Source organism: Lepus europaeus, chromosome 2 (genome assembly GCF_033115175.1).
Source record: "Lepus europaeus isolate LE1 chromosome 2, mLepTim1.pri, whole genome shotgun sequence".
Classification (NCBI taxonomy): Eukaryota; Metazoa; Chordata; class Mammalia; order Lagomorpha; family Leporidae; genus Lepus; species Lepus europaeus.
The window spans coordinates 173,507,195-173,526,893 of record NC_084828.1 but is presented as its reverse complement, the minus strand read 5'-3'; the positions used below and the strand labels follow the sequence as shown (position 1 = coordinate 173,526,893).

The 19,699-nt window shown below is 51.8% G+C and overlaps 1 protein-coding gene across 1 annotated transcript; it reads left to right on the top strand.

The window, feature by feature from the left end:
• Window positions 1-19,004: 19,004 nt before the first annotated feature.
• Window positions 19,005-19,319, top strand: LOC133750251 (ubiquitin-like). Its single transcript, XM_062179741.1, has one exon. It carries the CDS (start codon window positions 19,034-19,036, stop codon window positions 19,265-19,267), a length of 234 nt encoding a protein of 77 aa, XP_062035725.1. The 5' UTR covers window positions 19,005-19,033; the 3' UTR covers window positions 19,268-19,319.
• Window positions 19,320-19,699: the final 380 nt, after the last annotated feature.

Here is a 19,699-nt window from a genome sequence, read left to right as displayed (position 1 = left end):
GGCGCCCTGACGTCAAGGTCAAGTGGAATCTGCCCCAACCCTTGTTGTCTAACACCTCTACATATCGTCATCAGTCAAGGCCAAGTTAAGAAAACAGAGCCCTCACCACATCTGGGGAACTAGTTAAATACGGGGTTGGAAAAATTACAAAGCAAAACGGGGGGTGATGCAGTGACCCAGAGGTTAGCAAGAGCTGGGGGGTGCTACCCCCAGGATAAGGAGGGGGGCTACTGGCAGAGCACAGAACCAGGACCACAACCAGAAGGCTGGAGCTACCCTTTTCCTGCCACCGTCCGCCTTCTACCAGGGCATGCTGCTGGCAGCACCGCACTGGCAAGGGAGCCCAGGAAATGGAGTTGTGGACTCAGCCCCCGTGGAGCTAACGGCAGAGTGGAGCTGAGAACAAGCCAGCGAGTGACTGGTGTTCTCTGAAAACGGCATCTCTGCAGCGAAAAGGAGTCCCGGCTGCGCCGCTTCTGATCCCGCTCTCTGCTGTGGCCTGGGAAAGCAGCGGAGGACGGCCCAGTGCTGGGCCCTGCACCCACGTGGGAGACCCGGAGAAGCTCCTGGCTCCTGGCTTCAGATCAGCCCAGCTCCGGCCGTCGTGGCCATCTGGGGAGTGAACCAGCAGATGGAAGACCTCTCCCTCCTTTGTGTCTCTGTAACTGTGCCTTTCAAATAAATAATCTTGAAAAAAAAAAAAAAAGAAAGAAAATAAAAAGAAAAGGAAGCATGTACTTCCCTGACAATTAAATGGAGACAATGTGATCTTATCTGACTATAATTACTGCATAATGATATTGTGAAGGTAAACTTGAAAAATATGGTCAACAGGGGCTGGCGCTGGCAGCCTGCTGTGCCAGCACCCGATACTAGCTGCAGTTCAAGTCCCCAGCTGTTCCACTTCTGCCCCAGCTGTCTGCTATGGCCTGGGAAAGCAGCAGAAGATGGCCCAAGTGCTTGGGCCTCTGCACCCACGAAGGAGACCTGGATGGAGTACTGGGCTCCTGGCTTTGGCCTGGCCCACACTGGCCAATGAGGTCCTTTGGGAAGTGAACCAGCAGATGGAGAATCTCTCTCTCTCTCTCTCTCTCTCTCTCTCTCTCTCTCTGTGCCTCTCTCTCACTCTGTAACTCTGCCTTTCACATAATAATAAAAAGAATGTTTAAAAGCTGTACAGGCCGGAGCTGCGGCTCACTAGGCTAATCCTCCACCTGTGGCGCCGGCACCCCGGGTTTTAGTCCTGCTCGGGGTGCCAGATTCTATCCCGGTTGCCCCTCTTCCAGGCCAGCTCTCTGCTATGGCCCGGGAAGGCAGTGGAGGATGGCCCAAGTGCTGGGCCCTGCACCCCATGGGAGACCAGGAGAAGCACCTGGCTCCTGGCTTCGGATCAGCGTGGTGCGCCGGCCGCGGCAGCCATTGGAGGGTGAACCAATGGCAAAGGAAGACTTTTCTCTCTGTCTCTCTCTCTCTCACTGTCTAACTCTACCTGTCCAAAAAAAAAAAAAAAACTGTACAGTGTTGCACAGATAAGTTCCCAGGGTTGAGAGTCAAGTAGGGAAAGGCATCTTCATTCACAGTACAAGAGGTCTTCAAAAACTCTGTGGAAAATGCATATTCTGAAAAAACTACACATGGACTTCAAAAAGTTTTTTGCACAAAAATAAATTTATAGTTACATAAATTTATACTTTATGTAAATATTTTATATAAATGTATTTTAATAGTTTATATAAATAAATTATATATAAATATAATATATAAATTTATATTTTATATAAATATATTCTATAAATATAATATATAAATAGAAATATATAAATTTATATTTTGTGCCATTTTTTCTCCATGCATTTTCTGAGGGCTCCTGTGAGGAAGTGGAGCAGACGGCTCACCTGTAAATTACCTGGCTGAACTTAACAGAGCCCTCAAGTCTTGCAGGCTCGGAAAGTGTTTCTTTAATACACTGTGTGCTGAGCAGCCTCTCCAGATGCGACGTGAGCCACGAATTGTTCCTTTCAAGGAAGGGGGCTGTATCGGTCCCATGAACCACTGTGACCTTCTTCGTCCATCCAAGGGTGCCGTTTGAGTGTCTGTTATATGCTGGGCCATGAAACGGGTGTGAGGTCGGGCAGTGCTAGAGTCCTCCAGGGACGGGGCACACACATCCCTTTCTGCTGGCGTTGCTAAGCTGCCAGCCTGGGATTCCTGGGCTGGGGGGGGGGGGATTAAGGTGCCTGTGGCCGGCGCCGTGGCTCAACAGGCTAATCCTCCGCCTTGCGGCGCCGGCACACCGGGTTCTAGTCCCGGTTGGGGCACCGATCCTGTCCCGGTTGCCCCTCTTCCAGGCCAGCTCTCTGCTGTGGCCAGGGAGTGCAGTGGAGGATGGCCCAAGTGCATGGGCCCTGCACCCCATGGGAGACCAGGAGAAGCACCTGGCTCCTGCCACCGGAACAGCGCGGTGCGCTGGCCGCAGCGCGCTACCGCGGCGGCCATTGGAGGGTGAACCAACGGCAAAAGGAAGACCTTTCTCTCTGTCTCTCTCTCTCACTGTCCACTCTGCCTGTCAAAAATAAAAAAAAAAAAAAAAAAAAAAAAAAAAAAAAAGGTGCCTGTGTCCAGAAACAGAGATGCACACGCCGAGAAAGGCGGAGACAAACTGTGTTGTGCACTGCACGCAGAGAGATCGTGTTGGCAGTGAGCAGGGGGGGTGGTCAGGCCCTGGGTTCTCTAGGCTCGGGTTCTCTCTCCCTGCCCTCTAAAGGAGCCCGTGATCCTCCCCAGTTACCTAACACGGTGAGTCCTTCCTGCTCCAACTGGTTTTAGTCGGGTGTCTGTCACTTGTCACCGGCAGAGTCTAGACCTGAATTCCTGGCCCAGGACAAATGTGAAGTTACTTAGAAAGCCGGTGAGTATGATTCGTGGACCTGGACAGAGAAGACAAAAGAGGCAAGCTAGACCAGAAGATCTTTAAGGCCAATTGTTTGCAGAATCTGAGAAAGGGACTCAAGAGCAGCATTCTTCCCGTCCATGGCGCACCTCTGCAAACAAGGTTGGAAGTCCTGCGTCCCAGGCTTTCAAATACCCAACTGCAGACTCCACCAAGACTAGACTGGTGCCTCAGCTTCCAGCCACAGCGGGGCTGACTGCATCCTTGTGCCCAGGCCTCTCCCAGCTGCAAACAGGTGGCCTTGGCTGGTTCCAGCCTGCACCTGCATGGGTGGGTCCCTCGATTCAGTTGTGGTGACTCAGTGCTCACCATGGAGCTCATGTCTCATCGACAGGATGATCTCTCAGGCCTCCCCTGCGTCCCACTAGCTGCACTCTGCCGAAGGGCTAGTTCCGATTTACTCTGCTGGTGCACTGCCTGCTCCCTTACAGACTATGGATTTGCTCTTTCTCTCATGCCCCTCTGGCCAGCATCCAGCATCCTGCAGCCCATAGTCCTGAATTTTGCTCATTCAGAATTCCTATTTTCCTGCCATGCCTATTATAGCAGTTTCATGAGGCTTCATGAATGACCTCCTATTCTTTCAAGTTCTGAACAAGAGACAAACACAAGAGTCAGACCGATAGAGAACATAGTACCAATGTTACTGATTTGCAAACATTTTTATTCATTTATTTTCATTTTATTTGAAAGGCAGAGAGAGAAACAGGGAGATGGATACACAGATATCTTCCTTCTGCTGGTTCACTGACGAAATATTCGCAGTAACAAGAGGTGGGCTGTTCCAGGTTGAAAACAGGAGCCTAGAACTCCATCCAGGTCTCCCGTGTGAGTGACAGGGACCCAAGTACGTGGGCCATCATCCATTACCTTTCCAGAGTGTGCATTTTCATTATCAGGATGATGGATCAGAAACAAAGAGGCCAGGATTCAAACCCAGGCACTCCAGCCTGGGATGCAGGAGTCCCAGACAGAACTTAACTGCTGGGGCCGGCACTGTGGTGTACTGGGTAAAGCTGCTGCCTGAAGTGCTGGCATCCCATATGAACACCGGTTCAAATCCTGGCTTCTCCACTTCTGATCCAGTTCCCTGGTAGTGTACCTGGGAAAGCAGTAGAAGCTCCTGGCTCCTGGCTTCAGATCAGCCCAGCTCTGGCCATTTCGGCCATTTGGGGAGCGAACCAGTGGCTGGAAGAGCCCTCTCTTTCTCTCTCTATCTCTGTCTCTCTCTGTGTCTCTGTCTCTATTTCTCTCTAACCCTGTCTTTAAAATAAATAAAGTAAATCTTTTAAAAAAATAAAATGAGCTTAACTGCTGCACCAAACATCTTCCCTTCAACTTTATAACTCGTTAGCAATGATACGGGAGTAAGCGGCCTGTTGGACAGCTCACACACTTGCTAATAATCCTCACTCTGGAATTGAACTAGCCATTCAGCAGATATGGAGCCATGGCACACTGCCCAGCTGCTGCGCCCTGGTGATGGTCCAAAGGCTTGGGCTGGGAGGAGGCTGCCTGCACCATGTCCATATCATCCAGTCCCCAGGGACAATGTTGCCCGTGAACTCAGCTGGGTACCCCCAGAAGCACGTACTGAGACAATGACTCAGGTGCCAGTTGTTCACTTGGGAGACAAAGACATACCAGCACAGGCAAGGCAGCCAAATAAGAGGCACAAGTGTCACCCAGCCAGTTACCATGGGGACAACTGGAGCTCAATCCTGATGGGAACTCTGGGAGCCAGCGAAGGGTCACACCCAGGGATCCCACCCAAGACACCAACCTCTGTTGAAGGATACCGGGTGGGGGGAGGGAGGAAAGGACAATAATTCTTGGATTCCTGCAGCTTCCCACCCACATGACTTCAGTGGCCAGAGAACAGCCCTTAGGTGGATTCGCAGGGACCAGCAGGTGGAAGCTGGGCTGGTGTGCAAACAGGGGCTATGAACAGAAAACCAGGAGGGTTGGTCAGCTTCTAGATTCTGTCTCTGACCTCAAGGAGACCAACCCGAATGGTGAGCCACTCTGCTTCTTGCTCAAGAGTGACCGTGACTCAAGCTCACGCCACCTCCTCCCACACCCTACACACCACCTCCTCCTGTACCAGAGACAGAAGCAGCGACAGAACAGAACAGCCAGGACCTGACCTGGGCTCGACTGGCCACCCTGACGGCAACTGTTGGGAGCCCGTGGGGAGCGAGGTCACTGGCTGTGTTATCTGAGGACCTCCCCCCAGGACGAGAAGCTGCCCCCAGTCAAGGAACCCAAGAGGAAGGCAGAGGTGCGGCACATCCCGTAACCAACAGTGAAGCAGAAAGACGTGCGCCTGTAGCAACAATAATAAAGAACAGATTCTGATCAGCCATCCAAGAGGGAAGATTGAGTCATCTCCTATTCTCTGTACAGATGACGGCACACAGAACTGGTGTCAAGTGAGGAAGTAGCCAGAGCGAACAGATGTGGAATCCTGGGAAGTGTATCCTAAGAGCACAATGAGCACTGAACAAAAATTTAAGCTTTCATCTTTTCTCTTAAAAATATATTTATCTGAAAGGCAGAGAGACAGAGACAGAGACAGTGATCTTCCATGTACCATTTCTCTCCCCAAACGCTGACAACCACAGGGCTGGGCCAGGAGAAAGCCAAGAGCCTGGAACTCGGCATGGGTAGCAGGGACCTGGCACTTGAGCTATCACCTGCCACCTCCCACAGCGCATAGTAGCAGGAAACTGGGATCAGGAACCAGGACTCAAATCCAGGCCCTCTGATAAGGGGTGGGAAGGGTCCTAGGAACACCTCACCTGCTGCACCGCCCCCCCCCCCATCCTCTTTCGTGTAGGACACAGTGGCTGGGCGAGGCAGCCTTCCAAGTTCTGTTCAGAGACACCAGTTGCGTTGGCATTCAGGGACTGTCTCTAGTTCTTATCCACGTCCCTTCCTCCCTAGCGTCCCTTTCTCTCCTAGACTCTGGGAGTCTCCACTGTTCCCCTGCAACCTGAGCATCATTGGAGTGGCCTGCCCTCAGATACGTCGGCACAGCTGGTTTGTGCCTGAACCCTGGGGGGTGACAGGGATCAAAGATGTGCCTTGGGAACAATCCCTGGAGATTCTGCATTCCCAGGGTGGATCCGCAAGGAAGGGGTGTTGCCGAACCACTGTCTGGGAAGGATTCCCCCAGCTCATCGGTTCACACACCCGGGCTCCGAGTCACTGTCGGCGCTCTGCCTGGGTCCCTTTGCCCAGCGCTGCGTTTGGAGCTGCTAAGAGTGCTGTGAGGAAGTGGGGCCACCAGGCCGCTGGCATGTGAATAAAGAACTCAACTTTACATTTTCATTCTTCTTTATTTCAACTCAAATAGCGGCAGACGGCAGCGGCTACCATCCTGGACACGGCAGTTCCAGAACCTCCGTTGAATCAAGCCAAGATTGGACTTTGCCTGAGACCGCGTCCTGGCTCACTTCTTCCCGTTTTTTCTGTCCTTCGTCAGTGTCTCCTGAGAGGGCTGGAGCCCCTGTCTCAGACTGGGCTTCTTTGGAACCACCTGAGACTTTATGCTGCAATGATTCTATAGTGAATTACAGGAGGCGTAGCCCCTGACTCATGATCACACATCAAAACTCAATACCAGTCAGCTCCACGGCTCACTAGGCTGATCCTCCGCCTGCGGCGCTGGCACCCCGGGTTCTAGTCCCGGTTGGGGCGCCGGATTCTGTCCCGGTTACCCCTCTTCCAGGCCAGCTCTCTGCTGTGGCCCGGGAGTGCAGTGGAGGATGGCCCAAGTCCTTGGGCCCTGCACCCCATGGGAGACCAGGAGGCACCTGGCTCCTGGCTTCGGATCGGTGCAGTGCACCAGCCATAGCGGCCATTTGTGGGGTGAACCAACGTTAGGAAGACGTTTCTCTCTGTCTCTCTCTCTCTCACTGTCTAACTCTGTCTGTCAAAACAACAACAACAACAACAAAAAAAACCTCAATCCCGGTCAGGATGTTTTTAGCAGAAGGTATAAAAGAACCCTAGCTTATCTGGCCTAAACACCAAGGACACTTATTACCTATACCTGGAAGGCCAGGGCAGGGACGGCCCTAAGACAGTGTAATTCAGTGGCTTGGTGACATCTTCAAGGACTAAGTCCTTTCCCTCTTGCCACTGTGTCCCTTCGGTGGGCAGGCTTCCTTCTGGGGCTAGATGCCCACTCACTGTCCCGAGGTGGCTGCTCCCACTGCCAGTCTTCAGTTCTAGATACAGCCATGCCCAGAAGGCGATCTTTCCTCCTGGGTCTTCCATCGGGAGCAAGGAGTCTTTCCCAGCAGCTCCTGCAGACATCTCAGTTTCATTGGCTACACGTCTGAACACATCCCTGCAAAGGGAAATGGGAAAACTCTGATGGCCCCTGGGTCTGTGGCCAATCTCTCCAAAGTACGTGGCCAAGGAGGGAACAACGGGTCTGTGTGCGGGGTTGGGAGCTGGCTGAAATGAACGTTAGAAAGATAATCACAGTATCCACCATAGGTTTCTATCTGCCAGCTTCTCCTGCCGTGTATTCTCTGGACCACCTACCCAGAAAACCAGTTAGAGGGCAAGTTCATAAGGCATTGTCTGTTCGGAAGGCATTTCAGAAAGTCCATGGAAAACTCCACCGAAAGAAGTTTTGGAAGTGGGTGTGTAGCCTAGCAGTTAAGGTGCCCACATCCCACATCAGAAAACCTGGGTTTAATTCCCCACTCAAGCTCCTGACTCCAGCTCCCTGCAAACGCAGACCCTGGGAGGCAGCAGCGATGGCTCAAGTGATGGGGCTCTTGCCACCCACGAGGGAGACCTGGGTTGAGTTCCTGCCTCCCAGTTTTGGCCCCTGCCCAGTCCTGATTGGTGGGGGCATTTGGGCAGTAAACCAACATTTGGGAGTGTGTGCTCTCTGTCTGTCTCTCAAATAAAGAAATTTTAAAAGATTGGGGCCTAGTATTTTACATAGCAGTTAAGATGCTCTGTGCGGGCCAGCGCTGTGGTGGTTGGGCTAAGCCTCTGCCTGTGGTACCAGCTGGTACCAGCTGGTTCAAGTCCCGGCTGCTCCTCTTCTGATTCAGCTCTCTGCTATGGCCTGGGAAAGCAGTAGAAGATGGCCCAAGTGCTTGGGCCCCTGCACACATGTGGGAGACCCGGAGGAAGCTCCTGGCTTTGGATCGGCACAGCTCCAGCCGTTGTGGACATCTGGGGAGTGAAACAGCAAATGGAAGACCTCTCTCTCTCTCTCTGTCTCTCCCTCTCTCTGTAACTCTACCTCTTATGTAAAAATTTTAAAAATCTTAAAAAAAGATTCTCTTTAGGATGCCCACAGCCCATACCAGAGTGCCTGGGTCTGAGTCTCAGCGCCACCTCAGGTTCCAGCTTCCTGCTTAATGTGCACCCTGGGAGGCAGCACCTGAAGTCCCCAGTGCTTGGGTCCCAGCTGCCCCATGGGAGATCCTCACTGAATGCCCAGCTCCTACTTCCAGCCTAGCCAGTGGCAGCTGTTCCAGACACTTGGGGAGTAAACCAGATGGAAGATCTCCATCTGTCTGTTTCTTTCTTCCTTTCAAATAAAACCAAAAACTATTTTTTAAAGATATTATTTATTTATTTATTTATTTGAAAGGCAGAGTTGGAGAGAGAGCACTCTTCCGGCCATTGGTTCACTCCCCAGACATCCACACTGGCCAGGGCTAGTCTGGGCCAAAACCAACAGCCTGGAACTCCATCCTGGTTTCCCTCAAGGGTGGCAGAAACCCATGACTTTGGAGCGTCTTCCGCTGCCTTCCCAGGCACATTAGTAGGGAGCTGGTTCGGAAGTGGAGCAGCCAGGAACCAACCAGTACTCTGACATAGGATGCCGGTTCCCTACTACTTGCCAGGCGTTTAAGAGATTATTTTTGGGGGAAGAATGAAGGGAGAGAAGGAGATTTGTCTGTGGTAGAATCATCCTGGATGTCTTCTCGGCTTATCGGTGCTGCAAACCACTAACTTCAGCAGACGGCTGAAGAGCCCCTGTGTGGCCAACGTCCCAGCAGAAGGGACGCAGTCCGGGGCCACGCGGCACACACACGTGTTTGCTCCAACACTCTCAGTGAGGTTACGGCCACAAGGGCGCCCGCAGCTGTGCTTGAACGTGCATTATTAACATGGCTCTCAGCGCCACTGGCTCGGTCCAGGATTCCTGTAACAGCGCCTCATGAAAAATAAACGAGCGTCATAATGACTCTTAGAACAATGTATTGAAAAGCCACCTGAGACACAAGTATAAAGTTTGTGGGAAGCGGCATCTGGGACTATTTATTTTTTAATGCAATAAAAGACCTCAGGGGCGGTTTTGGTAACTGGAAAGCAGCTGCCAGGGACGGGAGAGGCTAGCTGTTTATCCTACACTCCACACGGGCAGTCTGATAGATTGAACGCTCACTCATTAACTAACCCCACTCGCCAGGGGCAGGAAACCTGGGCCAATGCGGACATTATGCCAGAGCAGGGGCTTGTTGCCGGGAAACCGCACAGCAACCCACTGCATTTTACTGATGGTGAACAGTTTGACTCTTTTTTTGCCAACGCCTGCTTAACTTCTCGTGATGTGTAAAAAACACTGCAAAGTAAGCTTGGTAACTGCCTGCATTGCTGAGGCTCCTGTCCTAGTGATTTTCCACTTGGCTCCCTCTGTCCCCTCCCTAACAAATCACTTGTACCCAAGTCCTTGCCTTGTGCTCTGCTTTTTTTTTTAAAAAAAAAAAAAACAAAACATTTGTTTTGAAGATTTGTTTGTTTATTGTAAGGCAGAGTACAGAGAGGGAGAGGCAGGGGCAGAGAGAGAGAGAGATCATAGATCTGCTGGTTCACTACCCCAGTGGCCACAACGGCCAGGGCTGGGACAGTCAAGAGCCAGGAGCTTCTTCCAGGTCTCTCACGTGGATGCAGGAGCCCAAGCACTTGGGCCATCTTCTGCTGCTTTTCCCAGGCCATAGCAGAGAGTAACCGGGACTTGAACTGACACCCATATGGGATGCTGGCATTGCAGGCAGTGACTTAACCCACTGTGCCACAGCACCAGCCCCTATGCTCTGCTTTTGAGGAAACCCAAAATAAGCCAGGTGACATGAAGGAAACAAAGATTTCTTAACATATCAGGATAATGCCATGTCTAAGAATCGCAGATGCAGCAGGCTTACAGCACAAGTGGTATTCACCTTGAAGGGTGGCCACGATTAAGGATGCACAGGAAACGGGTACCACCACTCACCTTGGGAAAGGAACAAAGACAGGGATGGGAGCTTTGTGGAGCCCGGGCGGCCGGAATCTGCAGTCAAGAAGCCAGCTGGAACCGGCCCTGTCATGGCCTTCACCCTGTGGTTCACCCGGGACAGTGGATTCATCGCTGGGCTGTTTCTCGACTCGGGACTCTGCTCAGTGGCACAACCACAAGTCGTCTAAGTCGTTCTGTAGAGCTGTTTATGTAACTGCTATGGGCTGGGATTGGGCCTAAGTTAATCTTCCAGGTTCTTGTCTTTACTTAGAGAATTCTAAATCCAGGCCCAGACACAGCAAGCAGTGTGACAAACTTTATTTACAAAGTGAGGAAAACACACAGGCTCATTAGGGCTCCATTTAGGGAGAACGGGGCCAGAGAAAGGGAATGACCACACCCCACTCCGCTGGTCCTGAGTCCAGGGGAGGAGAGAGCACGCTTCCGGTCTCCCTAGCTTTCTATGCGCGGAAAAATGGACGTGTTTACGTGGTTCTGCCCTCATGACGTGGTGAGAGGAGGTACTTCCTGGGCAGGGGTCTCCCAAGGTGCAGCTTCCAGCCCATGAACTTAAAATTATCTAATCTTTACCACTCAGACTGGGTTGGGCCAGGCCAAAGCCAGGAGCCTGGAGCCCCATCCAGAACACCCATGAGGGTGCAGGGGCCCACGCGCTTGGACCCTCCTCCACTGCCTTCCCAGCAACAGCGGCAGGGAGCTGTGTCAGAAGCAGAGCAGCCAGCGCTCTAGCTGGAGCTCCTATGGGATGCCAGCATCACCGGTGGCTACCTAACCCACTGCACCACATCACTGTTTGTTTTGTTTATTTTGCTATAAAATATTTTGCAATCCCTGCATCTTTTTGTCATAGTACATATTTTCCATGAACTTTTTGAAGACCCTTCATATACTATATATTGATTTAAAATACATTTTATTTTTTTAAAGATTAATCAATTTATTTGAAAGTCAGGGTTCCAAAGAGAGAGGAACACACACACACACACACACACAGAGAGCTTCCATTCGCTGGTTCACTCCCCAGATGGCCGCAATGGCCAGGGCTGAGCCAGGCTGAAGCCAGGAGCTTCATCCAAGCCTCCACGTGGGTGTTTCCCGCCTGGCTTGGCAGTGATTTGATGTGAGGAACATTTTGTGGTTTAGATGAGCACAAGCCGACTGTGAACCCAGACTGCTAATGGGGCTCAGGAGAACGGGACTCGGTGGTCTGCTTTGATTCTGCACGTCACCCGCACTCACCCAGATTACCTGGGCCGCACTCTGAGTATATGAACTGAGCTGGGGCTGCCGCAGCTCACTAGGCTAATCCTCCACCTGCGGCGCCAGCACACCGGGTTCTAGTCCCGGTCAGGGCACCAGATTCTGTCCCGGTTGCCCCTCTTCCAGGCCAGCTCTCTGCTGTGGCCCGGGAGTGCAGTGGAGGATGGCCCAGGTCCTTGGTCCCTGCACCCACATGGGAGACCAGGAGAAGCACCTGGCTCCTGGCTTCGGATCAGTGTGGTGCGCCGGCCGGCTGCAGCGGCCATTGGGGGGTGAACCAACGGCAAAAGGAAAACCTTCCTCTCTGTCTCTCTCTCACTGTCCACAAAAAAAAAAAAAAAAAAAAAAAAAAAAAAAAAAAAAAAAAGAACTGAGCTGGGACATTGGCAGCAGGTGTGCAGGCCCCTGTCCTGGGTGCCCACTCCTCACAGCCTGTGAGTGTTGGCCGCCAACACTCCTGAGAATGACCCCTGCCCCTCTGTGGGCCACTTCCCTCCGGAGGGTTACCCCTGACTCCCCTCACCTGCAGAATTGAAGACTGAGACAGAGCGTGAGAGCCTGAACCCTGCCCACGCTGGGGCGGCTCTGTGGGCCCCCAGGGGGCTGGGGCTGGGGCGGCTCCCGCGGGCACCCGTCTCTAGCTCTGCTCCTACCTCCGCCTGCTTCCCTCCCTCTCCTACAGGTTTCCTCTGAGACCACCCCCTGTGAAATCACAAGCACCAACATCCCCATCTCAGACTCTGGACGGCAAGGGCTCTCGGAGTCATATCACTTAAGGAGAGATGAAGGATCGGAAATATTTAGTCTAAGGGGAAAAAAGACTGAGCAAATATGATAAACAACTGCCTTCAAGTATTTTTAAAAATTAGAAATTGAATGAAAGCAGAATTTGGCTCAGTATCAGAGAGACCTTTACACCATAGGTAGGGAGTGCCTTCGCCCTGTAATCGGGGACCTGCCCAGGAAATGTTCACCTAGAATCCAGAGGACACACCCAGCCCGGCTTGTTATTGCTCCAAATGGCCACAAGATGGCAGAAGCAGAGATTTTTGTTGTTGTTGTTCCTCCCCTCTGGACTAAAGATTCCATAGAAAATTCTAGTTCTTTCCACAGATTTGATTCAAATCTTGAGCTGTTATAATAGATGTTCTATCATTAGAAGCCCTCATAGAGTTGTGACACGCAAAACTTGAAAAGTAAAAACCTTTTCCTCCAGCCACTTATGGTGCTGTTGGAATAATGGGATTTCAGAGGGAGAGTGAGTCAGAGCGAACACGCTGCTTCCATCTGGTCACGGTGATCCAGGCTGCTGGGATGTCGTGGACTTTGGAGAGCCCCTGCGCTGAAGGCAGACGAGGTGGCTGGGGGCTTGGCTGGTCACTTCCCTGTGACCTTGAGCAAGTCACTCTTGCCTTGCTGAGGTTCCTGGCCTGCAAACTGAGATGAGTGAGGGCGACTCTCCCTCCCTTACCCTTCCTGTCCTTCCTCGGGGAGGGGAATGTTTGCATCCTGGGCACTTGCCATCATCTTCTTTAACATGTGTGGGCCCAGTGCCAGAGACCCAAGTGCACACAGAAAGAGGCCAGGCAGGCGAACATCCATTGTCAGAGATAACGCTGAAGTGCAGATTCGGCCCAGATGCATACTTTAAACGGTGCTGCAGGGCCAAACAACCCGCAGCTGTGGCTGCTCTAAGGCCAGCGGACTGCCAGCTCATGGCGTCTGTTACTAGAAACAAGCCAGCAGGACCTGTGACTCTCTGTCCTCTGCAGCAGGTGTCCCCTGGAACCGTGTGACCTGTGCTTGAACAGAGGGAGGGGAGAGGAGGACCTGCCCACTGCAACAGTGACTGGAAGTTAAACAGTACCCTACTCAAACAGTACCCTACTCCAACGGTACCCTACTCCAACGGTACCCTACTCCAACGGTACCCTACTCCAGCACTACCCTACTCCAACGGTACCCTACTCCAACGGTACCCTACTCCAATGGTACCCTACTCCAACGGTACCCTACTCCAACAGTACCCTACTCCAACGGTACCCTACTCCAACGGTACCCTACTCAAACAGTACCCTACTCCAACAGTACCCTACTCCAATAGAACCCTACTCAAGTGGTACCCTACTCAAACAGTACCCTACTTCAACGGTACCCTACTCAAACAGGACCCTACTCAAACAGTACCCTACTCAAACAGTACCCTACTCCAACGGTACCCTACTCAAACAGTACCCTACTCAAACAGTACCCTACTCCAACGGTACCCTACTCAAACAGTACCCTACTCAAACAGTACCCTACTCCAACGGTACCCTACTCCAACAGAACCCTACTCCAACGGTACCCTACTCCAACAGAACCCTACTCCAACGGTACCCTACTCAAACAGTACCCTACTCCAACAGTACCCTACTCCAACAGAACCCTACTCCAACAGGACCCTACTCAAACAGTACCCTACTCCAACGGTACCCTACTCAAATGGTACCCCACTCAAATAGTACCCTACTCAAACGGTACCCTACTCTAGCCCCAAGTGGCTGCGGTGGGAATTGTCTTGGGCTAACTCCATGAAAACTGCTTCGGAGGCACAGCCGCTGGCTCAGACAAAAGAAAGGGGAGAGTGTGCATCAAAGGATCAATTTTCTGACGAATCAGTGAGCGATCCCGGGGGGCACTGATCAGCTCGGGTTATGGCTGCCCTTTCTTTAGAACACGTCGTTTGGTGATCTGCAACCTGACCATCTCTTCCCTGGCTTCCCCCCAAGCTTTCCTGGCCTGTATGCAAATACACACACACACACAAAGACAAATACATGTCAGGCACCAGAAGGCCCCGAGAGACCCTGATGCCTTCCTGAACAAGACAGGAAACAGAGGAAGATGTGAGAAGGTAATAGCCTGGGAGAAGAATTTAGCTCTTGGGGCCGGTGCTATGGCATAGTAGTCTAAATCTCCGCCTACGGCACAGGCATCTCATATGGGTACCGTTTCAAGTCCTGGCTGCTCCACTTCTGACCCAGCTCTCTGCTATGGCCTGAGAAAGCAGTAGAAGATGGGCCAAGTTCTTGGGCCCCTGCACCCATGTGCTAGACCGGTAAGAAGCTCCAGGCCTTGGATTGGCCCAGCCGTGGCTACTGTGGCCACTTGGGGAGTGAACCAGCAGATAGAAGATCTTTCTGTCTCTCCCTTTCTAAGTCTACCTCTCAAATAAATAAATAAAATCTTAAAAAAAATAATTTTGCTTTCTATGCCTCCAGAGAGTCAAGAAGACCTCAAGCTAACACAGTCAAGGATCGCAGAGGAACTCCCCAGTGAGGCAGACTCCTGGGGGAGGTAAAGGGTGGGCAGTGACACTGGTGGTTACTAGCGCCAAGGGGACAGGAAGGGCTACCAATGAATGCTTCCCCTTGCAGTCCATTGGGTGTTGTCCCGAAGGGCATCGATCACACCGCCAAGGCCGAGCATCACACTATGCAGGCTCCCAGTGACGTCAGGGAAGAGGGCTGTGCTTGACTTAAAAAGGGGAGGAGGGGTGACACTGTGGCATAGTGGGTAAAGCCGCCGCCTGCAGTGCTGGCATCCCATATGGGCACCGGTTTGAGTCCTGGTGGCTCCAAGTCCAATCCAGCTCTCTGCTGTGGCCTGGGGAGGCAGAAGATGGCCCCAGTCCTTGGGCCCCTGCACCCGCATGGAAGGCCCGGAAGAAGCTCCTGGCTTTGGTTCAGCTCAGCTCCTGCCATTGCAGCCAATGGGGAGTGAACCAGCGGATGGAAGACCTCTCTCTCCCTCTCTCTCTCTGCTTCTTCTTCTCTTTCTATGTAACTCTGACTTTCAAATAAATCAATCTTTTTTTAAAAAAAGGGGGGGGGGGATTATTGGAAAGACCCTGGGGGGCAGAGGGAGAGTATGACTCAGGAGTGCTGAAGAACTCGAGCTGAGCGCTGGGCGTCCGTGGCTGTGTTACCATTGGTGTGCTGCTGCTCCAGGGTGCCTGGGCCAGACGATCTCCCAGGTCCCTGACTTAGCTCAGAGTCCCTAGAAGCACAGAGATTCTGGTGCAAGCAGTGTCCTGCGGGGAGCAATCCGGAGAAACGTCTAAGGGAGAGAGGAAAGCGGGAGGGCTCAGGAGGCAGAGCTCGCGAGCCTCACCTCGGGCTGATCCATGGTGGTTCTGGAGAGGGCACGGCATGGTGAGGCCAGGCCGCCTGGAGGCAGTGGTGGACCGCTGTTGCTGCTCCTGCATTCTGGGGGCAGGGGAACCCAGCAGGCGGCAGAGCTGCCATTCACAGCAGCGAGGGAGGGTGCCCTGCCCACGGAGGAGATCCAGGCAGAGCACCAGCTGCATCCACTGTCCGCGTTTGGAGTAAGGCATCCGCCCAAGAGCAACCAGCAGTGAGAGAGCAGGCTGCCTGCAGGGGAGAGTAACAGCGGAGGGGTGGGCAGCTCTGCCCAGTCACGACCAGAGCAGCCATCTAAATCTCTTCCACTGAAACGCCCTCCTCGTCGGGGTGCACACTGGCCATGTGTCGGCTTTTGTCCTCAGTGACGAGTATATTTGCTTCCCAGGCACCTACACAATCTTCCTTAGTGGATTTAGTCTGGGGTCATAAATGCAAATATATACAGGGAGGCTGGCATCACAGCACAGCAGGCTAAGCTGCTGCTCACAACACGGATATCCTGTAGCAGAGCACCAGTTCGAGACCCAGCTGCTCCTCTTCCAGTTCAGCTTCTTGCTAACGTGAGTGGGAAAGCAGCAGAAGACGGCCAAGAGGGTGGGCCCCTGCCGTCCACGTGGGAGACCTGGAAGAAGCTCCTGGCTCCTGGAATCAGCCTGGCTCAGCCTTAGTCACTGTGGTCATTTGGAGAGTGAACAGGCGATGGAAGATCTCTCTCTCTCTCTCTCTCTGACTCTCCTCTCTTTCAAATAAATAAATCAATCTGTTAGAAAAATTACAGCTGCCTACTGAAAGCGGGGAACTGGTAATGTGAATTGTCAGACAGTAGGGAGTGGGGACCTCTCCAGTTTAGCACATGCTTGACACTCCCTAGTGTCCAGCAGAACTGGAACTGCTGGCCCAGCCTTTCTCCCAGTGCTGTGTCTCCCTCCCTGTAATTGCGACTTTCAAATAAATAAATACATCTCTCTTTTTTAAAGATTTATTTTATTTATTTGAAAGGCAGAGTTACAGAGAGAGAGAGAGAGAGATCTTCGATTCACTGGTTCACTCTCCAAATGGCTGCAACAATTGGGGTGGGCCAGGCCAAAGCCAGGAGCCAGAGCTTCTTCCATGTCTCCCAAATGGGTGCAGGGGCCCAAATGCTTGGGCCCTCCTCTGCTGCTTTTCCCAGATGCATTAGCAGGGAGCTGGATTGGAAATGGAGAAGCTGGGACACAAACCAGCGCCATATGGGGATGCTGGTATCATAGGCTGTGGCTTTACCTGTTCCGTGACAATGCCAGCTTTACGTTTGTATAGCATTTGATAGTTCACAAAAATTATGGTTTCAAATATTTATGTTCTATGAGCTTTGCAACAACTCTGGAGGTTGGAAGGCAAGGTATCATTATCCTGATGTGAACAAGAGCAACCTGGCCAGATTACATAGGGACAGGGAGTGGGAGGAGTTCCAGGTCACACTTCTGAGTCACAGTCAAGAGTTGTTTCCATAAAACATCACAATACAATTATGCAATTCATCAAGTGGGTAGTGAGTGACTCCTGCCTCACCAGCTGAGGAACACGCTCCAGGGTGCCTCTGGTTAACCTGCGGTGCCACAACACCAGTCCCTCAGCTTGCCCTTTTTTTTTTTTTCCAAAAAATTTTCTTTAAAAACATTTTAAAATTTGTTTTATTTATTTGAGGGGGAGGGAGAGGGAAAGAGGGAGAGGGAGAGAGGGATGGGGAGGGGGAGGAAGAGGGGGACGGGGAGGAGGAGGGCACTCCTGGCTGCTGGCTCACTTCCCAAATGCCCGTAACAGCAGGGCTGGGCCAAGAGAGAGCCAGGAGCTGGGGACTGAGTCCGGGTCTCTCTCTGTGGGTGGCAGGGACACAACCACTTGAGCTCCCTCCCAAGGTGTGCTCCAGCAGAAGCGGCATTGGGAGCGGTTAGGACTCTAACCCATACACTCCAACGGCCCACATGCTGGGGTCCCTGCACCCACATGGGAGACCCAGAAGAAGCTCCTGGCTCCCAGCTGTGGATCGGCCCAGCTCCAACCCTTGTGACCATTTGGGGAATGAACCAGTGGACAGAAGACTTCTCTCTGCCTGTGCCTCTCTGTAACTCTGCCTTTCAAATAAATAAATATCTTTTTTTTTTAAGTGCTTAAGGAAATGGAAATGCCTGTTAACTTGTCTGATTAAAAAAAAACAAACAAACACTTATGAACTTGCACCTAATTTTGCTTCTTCTGTCCTTATACTTCCTCCCTCCCCTCTGGAGCATTTTCAAGGAAGTAGTGGGAATCCTATAGCGTTATCTCTAAATAATTCAGTATGGGGTAGGTGTTTGGCCCAGCAGTTAAGATGTCATTGTGAACATTTCGGGAGTGAGCCAGTGCTCCCTCTCTCAAATTTAAAATAAATAAATAATTCAGTACATGTCTTTAGCAGACAAAGACTGTTTCCTTTCCTTACTTTTAAGATTCATTTATTTATTTGAAAGGCAGAGTTACAGAGAGGCAGAAGCAGAGAGAGAGAGAGAGATCCTCTATCTGGTGGTCCACTCCCTAGATGGCTGCAACGGCCAGAGTTGCGGCCAATCCAAAGCCAGGAGCCAGGAGCCAGGAGCCAGGAGCCAGGAGCTTCCTCCAGGTCTCCCATGTGGGTGCAGGGGCCCAAGGACTTGGGCTATCTTCTACTGCTTTCCCAGGCTATACCAGAGAGCTGGATTGGAAGTGGAGCAGCCAGGACTCGAACCGGCGCCCTTATGGGATGCCTGCACTGCAGGCAGTGGCTTTACCCACTACGCCACAGCGACCGCCCCAAGACTGTTTTCAAAAACAATCAAAAGTGGGTGTTTGGGATAGTGGTTAAGAAATTGGTTGGGATGTCTGTACCCCATGTGGAAGTATTCAGATTTGAGTCCTGGCTCTGTTTCTGATTAGCTTCCTGCTAATGGCTACTCCAGGAGGCAGTAGCTCAAGTCTTTGGGTCTCTGCCTCCCATGTGGGAGACCCAAGAGAGTTTCTCACTCCTGCCTTCAGCCTGGCTTTTAGCCCCGGCTGTTGTAGGCATTTGGGAAGTGAACCAGTGGATGGAAGAGATCTCTCTCTCTCCATTTCTCTGCTTTTCCAAAGCAAAACAAAACAAAAATTAAAAAGCGACATAAGCACAGTATCATTATGACACTGACAAATTACTAATTCTCAATATTAATTCCTTAATGTCAGCTTTATCCAGCCTACAGTTCAAACTCCATTGCCTCAAAATTGTAGTGCTAGAAGCCGGTGCTGTGGCCTAGTGGGCTAAGCCACGCCCTGCAGTGCCAGCATCCCACCCTGCACCTGGTGCTGCGCCTCAGAGGTGGCATGCAGATCTTCGTGAAGACCCTGACTGGCAAGACCATCACCCTCGAGGTGGAGCCCAGTGACACCATCGAGAACGTCAAGGCGAAAATCCAGGACAAGGAGGGCATCCCCCCTGACCAGCAGAGGCTGATCTTTTCCGGCAAGCAGCTGGAAGATGGCCGCACCCTGTCCGACTACAACATCCAGAAGGAGTCCACCCTGCACTTGGTCCTGCGTCTGAGGGGAGGTGTCTAAGTTCCCTCTCAAGCTTTAACAAATATCACTGCACTTTTCTTTCAATAAAGTTCTTGCTCCACCTCTGATCCAGCTCTCTGCTAATGCACCCAGGAAAGTAGCAGAAGATGGCCTACGTGCTTGGGCCAATAGACTTACTTGGGAGACCCAGAAGAACTTCCTGGTTTCAGTCTGGCCCAGCCCTGGCTGTTGCGGCCATTTGGGGAGTGAACCAATGGATAGAAGACCTCTATCCCTCTTTCTCTCTGTAACTATGCCTCTCAAATAAATAATTTTTTTAAATGCAGTTTTATAATTGGTCAAATCAGGATGCATACACTGTATTTGGTTATGTCTCTTACATCTCCTATAGTTTATTAATGTTTTAACATATTGAAGAAACCCTGGCATTTGTCCTACAAGATGTCTCACACTCCAGGAGAGCCAGTTGCA

Excerpts from the sequence above, each read along its gene's own strand:
- LOC133750251 (XM_062179741.1), top strand. The coding sequence starts at position 19,034 with ATGCAGATCTTCGTGAAGACCCTGACTGGCAAGACCATCACCCTCGAG.